Source organism: Capricornis sumatraensis, chromosome 17 (assembly GCF_032405125.1).
Source record: "Capricornis sumatraensis isolate serow.1 chromosome 17, serow.2, whole genome shotgun sequence".
Taxonomy (NCBI): Eukaryota; Metazoa; Chordata; class Mammalia; order Artiodactyla; family Bovidae; genus Capricornis; species Capricornis sumatraensis.
In genome coordinates, this window is record NC_091085.1 from 25601876 (window position 1) to 25618174 (window position 16299).

Consider the following 16299-nt stretch of genomic DNA (forward strand, 5'->3'; position numbering starts at 1 on the left):
CCCAATCTTGCCCCTCATCATATAGCTGGTTGGTAAACAATGAAAGAACTGAAACTAGTTTTTTTAACCTTATCATCTTTCCAATTAGTCAGAAACCTACTCCTTTATAACTAATAGACCGCTCAGGAATGATCAACTCATGTGAAAGTGGCTGTCTTGGATCTAGAGTTCACAAATGAGTTCTGGGTGCCTTGGACTTCCATTTTTTCTCTTGCCAGTAGCATTATTCTTTGCTGAAAAGTTCATCAGGAGAACAATGGCTAAATCCAGTCTGCACACACACACCACACTTCTCCAGTGTTCAACTTCAAAGGCAGTGAGAAATTTGAAACCAAAAAATTTCAGCTGCCTGGTCTAACAAAGGCAAAGCAACATTTCAGATGGCAAGTCTTAGAAAGTACTCAATTACTTGTTGTTTTTCTTTTGTTTTCCATAATCAGTTCCTAAACTTTTAAAACTACAGACTCCTTTTCAACACCCTCTAATACATGGTGACACTGGAGATCTTTATTTAAGGATCTACCCATCCTCCCATCATAATCCACACATACAAACCTGAGTTTCTAGTTCATGTTTTCCGTATTCAGAAAGATATTGAGGTAAACCATAAAGAAGCCTAGGAATGTCCCATAAGCACTTTAGTGAAGTCTGATCTATCAATATATATCACTGACAATAAAGAAGTCTGTTGTACACATTCAGTTTGCTAATAAGCAGTTTCTAAGAAACTTAATCTTGTCTTTCAAAATTGAGCAACTGCCTCCTGTATTTTAATCAAACTGTAATATTTTCAGATCAGATACTTAAATAAACAATACTGCACTGAGTCACTTCATTCAACAACTTATTGTTCACCATTATTTTTTCCTTTAACAACATCTACTGTTTAAATGTGTATTTTCCTACATTACAAATTATCTGAAGTGCATGAGTAAGAAATAAATTTTGTCATCAAAGAGCTATGTTATATGCAACAATTTTTCAGTCTCGTTCTTTGTCAGAGTTAAATATCAGAATAAATTGCACTCTTAAAAAAAAATACCTTTGGTTTCTTCTACAGCAAGTTTATCACAAATCTGCTTTTCATAGGTACAAAGATGTTCCAGAGCTTCTCTATAGAGACCTGCTTCCCGAAGAACTTGATTCTGATATAAAAGGAGTTCACTATATTCATAATCCACTTTATCAGGGGATGTCTACATATGGATACAAGGAATACTAACAGTGAGAATTTTATTTTCATATTAAAAAACTTTTCACACTTAAATACATACAAGAAATCAAAGGATAATATATGGTTGATAAAACTCATTTTTTAAAATTCCTAAATATCTCTCTAGGAAGCAACTAAAACTAACAATATTAACGTAAAACCCACTGAATAAAATAAGAATCCGTAAGTCCTTACATATAACAAATAAATAGGGGAGAAAGGAAAGTTTACTAAAAGTAGAATGTCAAATAAATCTAGAAGGAATAAGACAGAAAAATCACCATTTTGCCACTATCATAGGAACAGCTTATCCAGGCAAGAATCATAATCAATGAATTTTGCTAAAACTAGTGGTGAAAGTCTGATGAGGGAGAGACTACTCATAAAGCCTCACATTATTTATTAAATACAAAGAGAAAAAGAAACAACTGGTTTATAGTGAAGAAACTTGACAGTCACCACCTTAACCAAGAAATCAAATGGATGAGACACCACATGGCTTTTAATGTGGTGAGTGGAGGGAGAAGGGCTCAACATCACTTCTGTAGTCTCCTGCCAAAAATGCATAACAGTATCAATACTGAAGAAACATAAAGAAATCCAAATTGATGAATACTCTACAAAAGCACTGCCATGACTCTTCAAAAACAACAGTGCCATGAAATAAAAGAAAGCCTTTGAAACTTCCAGATTAGAAGAGACTATAGAAAAATGATAATTAAATGTAAGGTATGATTCTAAATTGAATCATGGAAATGGAAAAAAAAAAAGAAAAAGAAAAAATCCTAGAAAGGATATAAATAGGCCTGTTAGTAAATATTGAATATCGGTTGTGGATTAGATACTAAGTTTATCAATGTTAAATTTCCTAATTTTTTGATAATTTATACAATACTATCTACAAGAGTTGACAACTATAGAGTTATTCTCAGGAAATACCACACAAAAGCATTTTAGGAGTAAAAGAGCATGGTGTCTACAATTACTCTTGAATGTTTTAGGAAAAAATAGCTAAGTACATATAGAGACTATAAACTAAACATATCAAATATTAACAATTAGTTAATGTGAGTAAACTTCTATTATGTTCTTTGTTCTACTCTTGCAACTGTTCTTTAAGTTTGAAACTATTTCAAATAAAAAGTTAGTAAATCTATACTATTTGAAGATCTATAATCTTCTTTGTTTCAGTTATACTAAGAATCAAACCTAGTTTACTAGGTCTAACTTCTGGTTGTTACCTGCTGTGTTTTCCTAAATTCTTCTAAAATCTTTGCTGCCATTTCATAATCTTCTAATAAATGGTAAGCAATAGCATAACCAATCCATGATGCTCTCTGTGCAGGTCGAAGTTGAAGTAACTGATACCTCGTTTCCTTTAAGGGAAAAAAGAACACTTTTTCTTAGGTTTACAAAAAAAGTAAATGCTCCTTAAAGATCATATTAACTCACAACAGTAACATAATGATGGAAATGCTAATAAAAAATAGTTTTAAACATCTATATTGTGTAGATTTATGGAAGCATAAAAGTATTTAATAAGCACAATGAAGCTTCCAAGATAATCTTAGAAATAATTTTTTTAAAAGTTAAGACATAAGACAGGGTACCCTTTATTACTTACTCATCTACTTACTCTGAGAAGAAAGAATGGAAAATATAGTGCAAGGGTAAAAAGTTTTTTATAAATACAGTGCCCAACTACTGAGTTAAGAAGTACAGAAAGCAACTCAGTAGGCATTTCATGGAAGAAAAAAAAAGAGGAACTAAATAAACCTGATTTAAGAGACTGATTTTTAAGGGTTAAAATATAGCTATAGTGGTGATCGTTTTGCAATGTATAAAAATATCAAAACACTATGTTGTGCACCAAGAACGAATATGAGCAGTTAAGGGCAGTTAAACTTAAAAAAAAAAAAAAAGCCAAATAACCAACTAATGAAACTCACAGAAGAAGAAATCAGATTTGTGGTTACCAGAGGTGGGAAGGGGGCAGGATGGTGTACTGCATGAAGGTGATAAAAAGGTACACACATCCAATTCCAAGACAAAATTAAGTTCTAGGGATATAATGTACAAAATGATTAATATAATTAACATTTCTGTAGGCTATATGTAAAAACTGCTATGAGAGTAAACCTTAGAAGTTCTCACCATCAGGAAAAAATATTTTTTTTCTTTTTGTATTATTTTATATCTATATAACATGATGTTGTTCACTAAACCTATTGTGGTAACATTTCATGATGTAAATCAAATCATTATGATGTACACCTAAAATGTATGCAGTACTGTACATTAATTGTATTTGAGTAAAACTGAAAGGGAAAAATCTCCCCTCTCCAATGTAGCTACAAAAACAGAATGTTAGTCTCTATGGAGGTAAAAAGAACAAACGTGTGTGTGTGTGTGTGTTAATTTTTCACTAAATTAACTCAATCTTGTATAGTAATCCAACTCTGCTTCACAGTAAAGTAACTTTTAAATCTGCTTAGTCCAGCTACAAACACAACCACTATTGGAGGAAGGAGGCAAATTCAATTAATTTTTTTAAATGGAAAATTGTTATCAAAAAGTACTCAAAAAAGTTTTAAATACGTTAAAAATATTTCTTCATTAGAATAAAAAAATTCTCTACTTACCCTGTAACCCTCAAGATCTCGCATTTGAATCTGTAATAAAGAAAGGTCCCTTAAGATTTGAAGATTGTCTTTATCCCATTTTAGCGCATTTCTGTAACACTTAATGGCTTCATCATATTTCTTGTCTGACCTCTGGAGAAGGCCATAAACATGCCAACCTAAAGGATTTAGTTAAGGATACAACCTTCAAGTCAAGAAATAATATTCCAATAATGTTCTCCAGGAAACTCAGAAAGTTACAGCTATTTATAAAATTAAAAGCTTAAAAAAGAGAAAGAATATAAAGATAATAGTAGTTTGATAACTGGAGAAGGCAATGGCACCCCACACCAGTACTCTTGCCTGGAAAATCCCATGGATGGAAGAGCCTGGTGGGCTGCAGTCCACGGGGTGGCTAAGAGTCGGACACGACTGAGCGACTTCACTTTCACTCTTCACTTTCATGCATTGGAGAAGGAAATGGCAACCCACTCCAGTGTTCTTGCCTGGAGAATCCCAGGGACTGGGGAGCCTGGTGGGCTGCTATCTATGGGGTCACACAGAGTCGGACACGACTGAAGCAATTAGCAGCAGCAGTTTGATAACAACAGAAAACAATACAGCTTCTCAAGACAAAGAAAACAGGTCTAGCCTGCCTTACTTTAAATAAGTTAATTTAATCTTACTATGTTTCCTTAATTATAAAATGTAAATAAAGAGAAAGTCCATACAGCATAGGAGTATGGTGACAGAATAATATGTACAAAGTGCTCAGTGGCTGACTCAAAATAAATGGCTCAATAGATATTGAGAATTATCTATTTTTGAAAGAGAACAGGTATCCACAACATAGTATGACATACATTAAAATTTTATAAGTCTAGTAAGGAATACAGGTAAGTAAAATTACAGTAGGTCATAAAACTGTACTACAAAGGGAAAAAATATGTACATAATCCTACTCTCCTAATACAGGTCTTTTTTCACTTTAGATTTTTATTATTGCAAATCACCCAACCTCCTGCAGTTTCTCTGCTTTCACTCTCACTTGCCTGAGTAATCTTTCTAAAATACATACAATCAAAAGAAAAAAGTCTATTTCCCTTTCCAGAAAGTTAATAATATTTCTCTCAGATCAGGTTCAAATTTTCCAATCTGACAACTTTTACAACAAGAACCCTTAACAGAGTCAGTAAACAAAGAATGTCTAGGGTGACATGCATAACTAAAAATATATATATAACGTTATAAATTTTATTTGAAAAACGATCTTTGCTTTTATAATGCAAATCTTCTCAGTTGGAATGTGGCTTTAAAAGTCTGAGATATACTACCCTTCAAAATCTGGCCCCCATAACCTATTTCCTCATTCAGCCCACCGCCATTTCAACAACAATACCCTGTTGTTTGAGGACTTGTTCAACTCTCTTGAGCACTGAAACGCCTTTTAACTGCCTCTAATCTTCACCAGTGGCTCAGTGGTAAAGAATCTTCCTGCCAATGCAGGAGACACAGGAGATGTGGAAAGATGCCCAAGAGGAAAAAATGGCAACCCATTCCAGTATTCTCACCTGGCAAATCCCATAGACAGCGAAGCCTGGTGGGCTACAGGCCACAGGGTCACAAAGAGTTGGACATGACTGAACACACAAGCACACACAAATCATCACCTTATAAAAATCTATCCTGAAATTTATGTTCATCAAGAGGAACAGAATTATAAAAGCATGGTAAGTCAATAGAGAACACTACACCAATATTAAAACTGATGAAAAAATATCTACAACAGCCTTATTAACTAACCCTTTGCTTACCTTTATAGTTTCTGGTTACTCCTAACTCACTTCTGCCTTATTGGATTAGTGATAATTTTTGAACACGCTGTAACATTTTATGTACTTAGAAGTGTTAAGCTTCTATCAAATATCTTCCTGCACTAGGCTGTAAGATCCTTGAGAGCAAAATCCTTTTCTTTTCTTACTTTATATTATTCCAGGGGTTCAGTTCAGTTCAGTTCAGTCGCTCAGTCGTGTCCAACTCTTTGCAACCCCATGAATCACAGCACGCCAGGCCTTCCTGTCCATCACCAACTCCTGGAGTTCACTCAAACTCACATCCATCGAGTCGGTGATGCCATCCAGCCATCTCATCCTCAGTCATCCCATTCTCCTCCTGCCCCCAATCCCTCCAGCATCGGAGTCTTTTCCACTGAGTCAACTCTTTGCGTGAGGTGGCCAAAGTACTGGAGTTTCAGCTTCAGCATCATTCCTTCCAAAGAACATCCAGGACTGATCTCCTTTAGAATGGACTGGTTGGATCTCCTTGCAGTCCAAGGGACTCTCAAGAGTCTTCTCCAACACCACAGTTCAAAAGCATCAATTCTTCAGTGCTCATCTTTCTTTATAGTCCAACTCTCACATCCACACATGACTACTGGAAAAACCAGAGCCTTGACTAGACAGACCTTTGTTGGCAAAGTAATATCTCTGCTTTTGAATATGCTTTCTTGGTTGGTCATAACTTCCCTTCCAAGGAGTAAGTGTCTTTTAATTTCCTGGCTGCAATCAGCATCTGCAGTGATTTTGGAGCCCAAAAAAATAAAGTCTGACACTGTTTCCACTGTTTCCCCATCTGTTTCCCATGAAGTGATGGGACCAGATGCCATGATCTTCATTTTCTGAATGTTGAGCTTTAAGCCAACTTTTTCACTCTCCTCTTTCACTTTCATCAAGAGGCTTTTTAGTTCCTCTTCACTTTCTGCCATAAGGGTGGTGTCGTCTGCATATGTGAGGTTATTGATATTTCTCCCGGCAATCTTGATTCCAGCTTGTGCTTCTTCCAGCCCAGCGTTAATTATGATGTACTCTGCATATAAGTTAACACTTAAAAATTTGTTGTTTCAGCACTTAAAACTGTTAGCCAACAAAACAGGTAAAGAAATATTTGTTTAAAACTATTTAAAAAATAGCAACCCAGAATTTTGTCTCTATCTTCCCTTAGACATCTGTACTTGTTCTGACTCTCACACTTCCCTTAATGAAATAAAATTTATCTCATACAGTACTTAGCATTATCGGGGACTATGTTAAGTATCATCATATCTTTACAAGACCACAGTGAAGTGGGTATGATTATTCTCATCTTACACATGAGGACTATGCCCTAAGATCACAGTTAAAAAGAAGCTGAGCTGAGATTAAAGCCTAAGTGAAGCACACTCCAAACCCTGGGCTTCCTCAGTACACTATACTTGACTTCTAACATGCCTTATTGTATATCCTTATCTAAATTCATGCTATGATGAACCTGGCAGGGTGCCTCTTTTTTAAGTGTGGGAAGAGCTTTCACAGATATTAAAATAGGCAAATCCCATTTATCTGTAAATAGATATGATGTTAGGCCATGGCAGGTATACAAAAATGTTTCCTAAATGAAAGCAAGTGATGGTACTCAACTGAAGAAAGAATCATCTCTTCTTGAGTTACACAGTAAGAGAGATCTAAAACTTCTGACTCTCAAATTGCTGCCTAAACTCAAGCCATCCCAATTCAACCCTTAAATATATCTCAAAAAGGATACACACATGACTCTTCAAGTCATTTCTCAAACCTCTACGAACCAACTCATAAGCTTCTTCCTTTTTCCCCAAACAGTTCAATGTTAATCCTTTCATAGCCAGAGTTTCTATTTAAAAAAAAAAGAAAGAAGGAACTTAAAGATAACCAACAACAACAAAAAAGGTATGATAATCTCAAAAACAACTGTTACATTATCTTAAGTATTTAAAACTTCAAGGAGATTATTGGGAAAATATCCAGGCTTTTACAGAATTAAAATATTTTTTAAATTGACAAATGAAGTAACTACACATTTCCATAATACAGGCCTCCCTAGAATTGTGTTTTAGATAAAAAGATACAGAAACGCATGAATATCTGGTAATGTATATGGTAACAAGACAAAATTATTTTCCTTGGGGTAACCTAGTTAAACCAATCCTTTAAAGTATGGGAAAGTGAAATCCTGTAACGGACTTTATCTCTGTGAACCCAAGTTACACAGAAATTAAATTCACTGTTCAATGATTAAAATATATGCATCAATTATCTACATTTCTGATTTTTACCATTTAAAAATGATTCTTTGGGATTACTATTAAAAATACAAACTAAGATGTCAGACATCCACCATTCACAATACAAAGAGTTGAGGAAAATACTAATTTTCAGAAAGGGAAAAAGCAATAGTTCTAATTTTACAATGTATATTCTATGAAGCACAAAGGAGTATAAAAATGTTATAGTTAATCTGCCTAACTTTTAGGACTACAAATTTAAATTTATAGAAAAATTAATTTGGTATAAATGATAAGGATTAAAGATAGAAAGGAAGAATCAATATTTACAGTAAAATAGAGATAAAGAAATGGAAGCAAAAAAAAGAAAAAAGTATGTACTAATCATCATAAATCTGTGTAAATTCAAGGAAAAAAGAAGCAAACAAACAAAATATATTTGGCAATTAGCCAAATTAGCAAAGTACCGTAGAAAGTAACACTTTGTTGTTAAACAGGTAAAAATCTATTCTTGTAAGAAACTCCTTCAAGTGTTTTAATGAAAATGTAGGTTGTTAGGAAGTTTAGAATAAATCATAACTTACTGCTGCTAAAAACTACTGCAATTAAATTATGACACTTCATATGCAACCTGATTTCAGATGTGTTGAAATATGAGGGGAAAGTACACTTTAGAAACAATGAAAGCTGGTTCTATGCTGTACTCAAACTCTACGTTGTCTATTATATTACATTACTGTTATGTATACTTTTAGAAAGAATATAAAACCACCTAATATCCAATTGGCTAGCAAAATTACATATATATATGTAATTACATATATATATATATATATATAGACACACACACACACATATATATATATATACACACACACATATATACCATGCGGCATGGCACACAGGATCTCAGTTCCCTGATAAGGGACTGAACCTGTGCCCCCTGCAATGAAAGCATAGAGTCAACCACTGGATGTTCAAGGAAGTCCCAAGCAAAACTATTTTTTAAGAAGGAAACGGAGAAAGAAAATTTTACATAGTTAATATCCACTGCTTTCTGTCTTTCAACAATGTTATTATTATAATGAAAGTATGCAAGAGTACAGAAAGCTAACAGAGAATTATTACTCTCTCTCTTCAACACTAAGAGAACACTATCCAATGAACAAAGAACCACGGTTCCTAACTGTACGAATCAGACCTGTGAAAGTTCACTGCTCCTTTGCCTCTTCCAAAGTTGAGCTACAAGCTCTGCCTTTACCCTACAAACTTCTCACTGTCCAATCTTCTACCCTCACACAGGCTAACGCTACATAAACTTTCAAAATATGTATAAATCACATCTTAAACTTGACTGTCTTGAAAAGCTAAGATACAATGCTCTAAATAAGAAGATGCTGGTTCATGAGCAAAGGCCCAAACGGACACTTTCTGAATAAGTTTATTCTAAGGAATAAAATTTCTTCTGCTCAACCAAAGTTGTCAAGCAAAATTTTCTTGTAACCACTTAAAATAAACTTACTTATTAAACTTAAATTAGCATATTTGTTTTACTAGGTTCTTTTGCCTTTCCTATGGTGCTAATATTCAAAGCAGAAATAAATCAGAACTCAAGTAGCTCGTGTTATCATTTTCTCAACAATAAACTCAAACTATTAGTATTAAATATCTTCCCACAGGCATAAGGATAAGGTCCATTCTCTCTGGAAAATAGTCTTGGCATCTGGGAGTAACAGAGCCCAAATAAGTGAAATCAGATAAGCAAGCAGAACCTTACCTACTTATGCTTACATGCAAGTGTACTACATTTACACTTACCTCCATGCTCAGCAAATTTGGGATTAGAGAGGATTTGTTTACAGAATTTCAATCCATTTCTGTACTGTTTATGTTCATAACACCTCTGTCAAAATAAAAAAGAAAAAATTTAAGTTTAGTAAAAATGTAAACAACTTTAAATTTGGTGCTAAACTTCTGATTCTGTTAAACACAACAAAATGATCTCATGTTACTTCCATTTTCTAAATTCCACAAAAATGCCAATTACACATACACACACACACAGAACTCCCTGGTGGCCTAGTAATTTGGATTTGGCACTTTCACTGCAGTAGCCTGGGTTTAATCCCTGGTTGGGGAACTGAGATCCTGCAAGTCACATTCCACATTCAAAACTGAAAAAAAAATAAAAATGCAGCCATACTGAGCAACTAAATTTTTTTTAAAAATATAGACAGTTCAAATACAGAAAGTAAAAGGTAGACAAAGGGACAAAACACACATTAGAAAAAATAAGCATTAGTGGACTTCAAAAGGTCCAACAAGTGTTAATATAATGTGAAAATTGGGGTAGGGGGTGTGGAAATTATATTTTAAAGTAACATTTTCTTTTTAACTGAAGGAAAGAAGTCTCTGAAGCCACAAAGGCAAACAAGTGCATGCAAATTAAAGAAGGGAGAGAAAGAGACACACGTCATAATGAAAATTCAAAGCTGAGAAATAAAGGTCCTTAAAAACTGCCAGAGGAAAAAAAACAAGTCACATAAAAAGGATATGCAATCAGAATAGCACTGAAGGTTTACTCTAAAGTAAAAATGGTATACTGCTGAAAGTTATAAAATATCTACACAGAATCTTCAAAATTCAGAATTTCTTACCCAGCTAAACTGTCAATCAAGTATCTAAGTAAAAGGACATTTTAAGGCTTCTCAGAAAGTTAAAATTTTATCTTTGCACTCTTCCTTAGGAAGTTATTTAAAGAAATCAAAACAAACAAACAAAAAAGACAACGGGGAACTTAGTAAATCAGTACTCTAATGTAGAAAAAAGAACAACCACTCCAAAATGAAACAGGATTCCAGAGGCCACCATGAAATAGGTTTCTAGCAAAATCAAAAATGGAACCTGAGTACTTCATAACATGGAAAATATTATTTATAAGCACATGACAGAGTACAGGCACATTTGGGGAAAATGACCAATGAGTCTACAGAAACCAAACTGAATAAGTAAGATAGATTTTTAACTCCAGGAGAAATAAAGCTTATGTAAGAAATTACGGTCTCAGTGTAATATTTGGCTCAACAATAAATACACACATAATTATAGAAATGTAAATATTTAGTTCTGATTTATCAAAATACTGTGATATAAGCACAATGACAGAATAAGGAAAAGACGAGTGAGCAAATGTGGTAATGAAGTTCCAAGTTCTCCTTTTCTACAAATGTATCAACATGTGCTTTCATAACAGCGATTTTTAAAGCACTGTATTCATTACAGAAAGTCTGTGCACCTTAAAGATATGATAATTTATGTCAGAATTTACTGTCCTAAGTTTAAACAAATTTTAGTCTTAATTTTTGAAACAATAACACTCAAAAATCTGGCTGAGATAGTTAATGCAAATGATAATAAAATCATAGGAGAAAAATGTATAGAAACAAAAATGTAAAATTTTACATTCAGCACCAAGAAATCAACTGGCTAAAGCTCAATGCAAAAGCCAACCACAAAGCTGTTCTACAATCAACTATGTACTCACCATCTTTATTTTATTGTTCACTTCTCAAACCTAATATACAGTCCAAAACACAACTGATTTCCACCCTCAACCCGAGAATCTGTTCTTCACCAAGTCTTTAGCATCTCAAGAGATCCATTTCCTTCAACTCAACCTCATTCAGATGACAAAACAAGAAACCTAATTATCCTCTGTGCTTTCATCCCTGACACTTCCATCCTCTAATAGATTCATCAGTCCTAGTTTCTCTGCAATAGCTTCCTAACTCTCTGATTCTCCCACAGTCAACAAGCAAAGTGATCTGAGGGATACGGGGGAGGGAAGAGCAGCAGCAGTAACTTAACCAGACACAGCCAAAGAAACGTAAGACTAAGCAACTGAATTTAGTGTTCCTATTTACCCAGCAGAAAGCCTAAAGCAACGTTTTTCTTGTAATAATAGTAAAAGGCATTAAAGGAAGCTAATTAAAAGCGACACTCATGACTTCTCACTGTTTTCCAGGAACCACATCAAGGGCTTCCCTGGCAGCTCAGTGGGAAGGAATCTTCCTGTCAATGCGGGAGACAAGGGTTCCATTCCTGGGTTGGGAAGGTCCCTGAAGAAGAAAAGGGCAACCTACTCCAGTATTCTTGCCGGAGAAATCCCATGGTCAGAGGAGGCTCGTGGGCCAATAGCCCATGGGGTCGCAAAAGAGTCGGAAAAGACATAGCAACTAAACAACAAGAACATTCATACAAAGAATAATTTAAGTACATTGTTCTTAAAACCTTCAATTAGCTTTCTACAACTTTATTTCTATAGAAATATAGTAAGGGAAGTTCCACTTTTGGCCACAGTGAAGTGAGGAGAAATGTGTCCTTTTATCTTAAACAACAAAATGAGACAAACTGTATAAGCTAACTGTTGTCAGACACTGAACAACAGGCAGCACGGGCTGTGAACCGCGGAGGCGGGGGAGGGACACGATACACTGGGTAACGTCACTGCTCTACAGATCACAGCACAGGAAGAAGGGTCTCAGAGCACAGGACAGTCCACGGAGACGAGGAGACAAAGACTGAAGCTCAGGGAGGCTGAGGTCTGCAAGACAGAGCACTGAAAACGACGCAACTATTCAGGAAAAAGAGATCCCAAAATCTGCACGGGCTCCTTCGTGCATCTGTTGCCAGAAATTACAAACCAAGTCAGGGGCAAAATACCTAGAGAAGTGTTGGAGGGCTTAACAGTTGAGGCCCTCTCCGAGTCAGTCCTGGTTGAGAGCTCTCTGCACCACATACAGAAATTTTATTAAGTATTATTAAAGCCCAGAGTTGTCATCTCCTAACAGATCTTCCAATCAACAAATTCAACTTTACCTCACCTTCTGCTTCTTTGCTTACTCAGTCCGTGCATGAGTGCATGCATACCTGCAGGCTAAGTCAATTTGGTCGAGTCCAATTCTGCGTGACCCTATGGACTGTAGCCTGCCAGGCTCCTCTGTCCATGGGATTTCCCAGGTCAGAATACTGGAGTGGGTAGCCATACTGGAAGATCCAGGGGATCTTTCCGACCCAGAGACTGAACCTGTGTCTCCGGCACCGCAGGCCGACTGACCCACCAGGGAAGCCAAATAGGCAATAAAAATGCCAAAAATAAGGTGACAAAAAAGCACACACATAAAACAATTAACCAACTAGAAAATTCCCCCAAATAACTGAATCTGCCAAATGAAAATCAAAAACCAAACTCTATTTGAATATGAGATGGTACAGTACTTAGCTTTTTATTTTATCACACTTCAGAACAGTAATTATGTTTCAGTTCCTAATGATTATGTTCCCATTAATGAAATTTGGTAGTCTTCTATATTGAAATTATACTCAGTGCCACTAACCCAATTATCTTGTCAATGTGACCTATAAAAGTAATTAAAGATGGCACACCCTTCGTGTGCATTTAAGGAAACAGACTTCAATCTATTTTTTTTTTTCTAAAAAGCACTACTCCTACAACAGGTCACTCATTACAAATGAGAGTAGTAGTTTACTGGAAAAAGTAACAACAGATATTCAACTTACCTTATCCCAGAAAAATTCCTAAAAAATTCTTCATTTGCCCAAGGATAAACTCTAATGGCATACAGGGTTTACAAGAAAAATACGAAAGAGTGCAACGTATTTCATTCAACAATTTCTTTCCTCCAAACATAAGGCCAGATATATGCATAATTCAGTTTTAATATGTGTCTAATCAAAATCCAATCTTATAAAAGCAGTCTTAAAATATATTTAGAAGATATAATCATAAGGTATCCTTTTCTGAACCATTTAAAAGATGTAAATGAATAAAAAAATAGCAATTTGCTTGTTTTTGCAACTCCCATGTAACACTATCACTAAAGTTCATTCTACAGAACCATGGAAATAAATTTACCACAATAAGATTCTTTCTTTTTTTTTCATCATAAGGTTCTTAATATTGTTTTAACCAAACTTGTAGACTTAAATTAAATTTTTTAGAAAATTTATTTAGGGAAAAAGAGATAGAAATACTACACAGTATACTGTGAGCAAAGATTTCACATCAGTTCATTTAAAACAAGCTTTGTAAAATGACATAGTGGGCAGACATATTAAGTCTTCACAGTAAAATCATCAAACTAAATAAAAATACATGTCCACAATTCTGTCTCTGAAATTCTTGTATATGGAGAGTTCCTGAAATTTCAGAATTATGAATAAGGGTCTCCCTTAGCATGCAATGAATGCCATATTATTCTATTCTTCACCTGCCTCATATTAATTCAAAATTAAACATAATAGTATCAAAATATTAGAACATTATAGACTGTTAAGTTTTCATTAGCAACTAAAATTTAAAATATCAACACTGCTACAGAAACAGTAAAGCTAAACAGGACATAATTAAAGCAGAATGAACTGTTCAAATCCCATGTGCTAAACGTTGACAACATAGAGACTCCTGCTTCTAAATGTATAGGAATAACTGATACAGTTGATGCTCCTGCCAAGCATGAAACTAGTTAAGTAAATAAATAACTATTTTCAGCCACTGGACAAGGGCCAACACAGGACTGTGCACTTTCTGAAGGGAAACAAGGTAAATCTCAAGAAAACCTTTTTTTTCCCCCCAGAGGAATTTTCCAGACTGTAGAATAGAAGAAGAACAAAAACAAAACATGGCAGTCTTACTGATCTAAGTAGGTATCAGAATTAGAAACTGCCTGAAAAGATGAAATTTATAGAGCAAGGTATCATCAAGAAGAACTGTACAGATAAGAAGTTTTAGAAATCTGCACAAGAGTCTTGGTCAAATATTAAATTGGTCAGGTATACTGCAGATTTCTACTCAAGCTGGCAAAGAAAAACTACCAGGTTCAGTTCAATTCAGTCACTCAGTCATGTCCGACTCTTTGCGACCCCATAAATCACAGCACGCCAGGCCTCCATGAGCTAAACAGCTATTGCTGCTTATATATGGCTGGGAGACATTTGAATGCCAAACAGTTAGGCTTCATTAAATACTCAAAACCTTAGGAATAAGGATAATCTAGACTCATTTTTATTAAAACTTAAAAATAAGAACAAGCTGATGCACAAGCTAATTAACCACTTGCCAAAACAAAACTTTATTACAAAAGAACAAGATCCAGACACTTAATACCCTAGCAACCATAATACATTATGAAAAAAGAGGAATCATTAGAAAAGTGAAGAAACAGGAAATTGTGACTCTGACCTACAGAAAAAAAAAAAAAACCAACCAACAGAAACAAGATTCAGAAATAATGGCAGCAGTTGCAGGCAGACTTTAAAAAGTTTCTGTTATGTATTATTAAAAGATTGAAAGGAAAACCATGAACATAATCAGAAAACAGGAAATCTCAATAGAAAAATGGAATTATTAAGGAAGAGAAATTGTACAATAGAAAAATATAGCATCGAAAATGAAAAGTTAACGATATGGGCTTAAAATATTAAACAATGCAGTGAACCTGAAACTGGTGCAGTGAACAAAACCATGACAGAGAACGTAAGTGGCTGCGTGAACCTGAAAAGAACCAATCCAGAATGGAAGACGAAAGAGGAAAATGAAAGAACACAGAACTCCTACCTGTGGCACAATATCAAGCGGTCTAATGGTCTAACACATACATGTAACAGGAGTCAGAGAAGAGGACAGAAAAACTAAAGTGGGAAAAATATCAAAAACTGCAAATTTGACAAAAACTCTAAACCCACAAATCCAAGAATTTCAACAAACTCCAAGCAGGATGAACTAAAAAAAAAAGAAAGAAAAGAGCAAAACAAAACAAAAAGCAAGCAAAAAAATAAAAAGAGGCGCATCACAATCCTAATGCTAAAAAATAAGGACAAAAGAGAAAATTATGAAAGCGGTCAGGAAAAAACCTGTAATCTAAAAGATCTCCAATTATCATCTCAGCTTCTACCTTAAGAAATCAGAAACATAAGAGCAAATTAAACTCAAAGTAAGCAGAAAAAACAAAAGTAAAAAGAACAGAATGAATGAAACAGGAAGAAACAAAAAGGAAACCAGTGAAACCAAATTCTGGTCCTTTGAGAAGATCAATAAAATTGATAAGCTTCTAGCCAAATATGGGCATGATCACAGAAGTATGCAGCAGAGCAAAATAAGGAGAACCTCAGCTTTCTAGTCAGAAGGTGAGACAAGGAGCCAAGGAAACAAAATATCAGAAACATCACAAAGGAGGTGGAACTGGGGAAAGCAAAATCATAAAGATGTTTATGAATTCCAGGGTTCATAAACATGCATGGATCTGATCACAACACACAAGACTTTGAGAACTGAACCCATAGATAGATCATGCAGGCCTCAGAGCAGCTAC

The 16299-nt window shown here is 34.8% G+C and overlaps 1 protein-coding gene across 2 annotated transcripts in view; it reads right to left on the reverse strand.

Annotated features, from left to right (window-relative positions):
* Nucleotides 1–16299, reverse strand: part of NAA15 (N-alpha-acetyltransferase 15, NatA auxiliary subunit) — a 69552-nt gene that overhangs the window by 36200 nt on the left and 17053 nt on the right. For both annotated transcript variants that reach the window (XM_068989484.1, XM_068989483.1), the window contains exons 2-6: nt 9728–9812; nt 7414–7518; nt 3856–4013; nt 2455–2589; nt 1043–1196 (exon numbers count right to left, since the gene is read on the reverse strand). In XM_068989484.1, coding sequence (XP_068845585.1) covers nt 1043–1196; nt 2455–2589; nt 3856–4013; nt 7414–7518; nt 9728–9812 — 637 coding nt within the window. The remainder of the gene's footprint in view (nt 1–1042; nt 1197–2454; nt 2590–3855; nt 4014–7413; nt 7519–9727; nt 9813–16299) is intronic.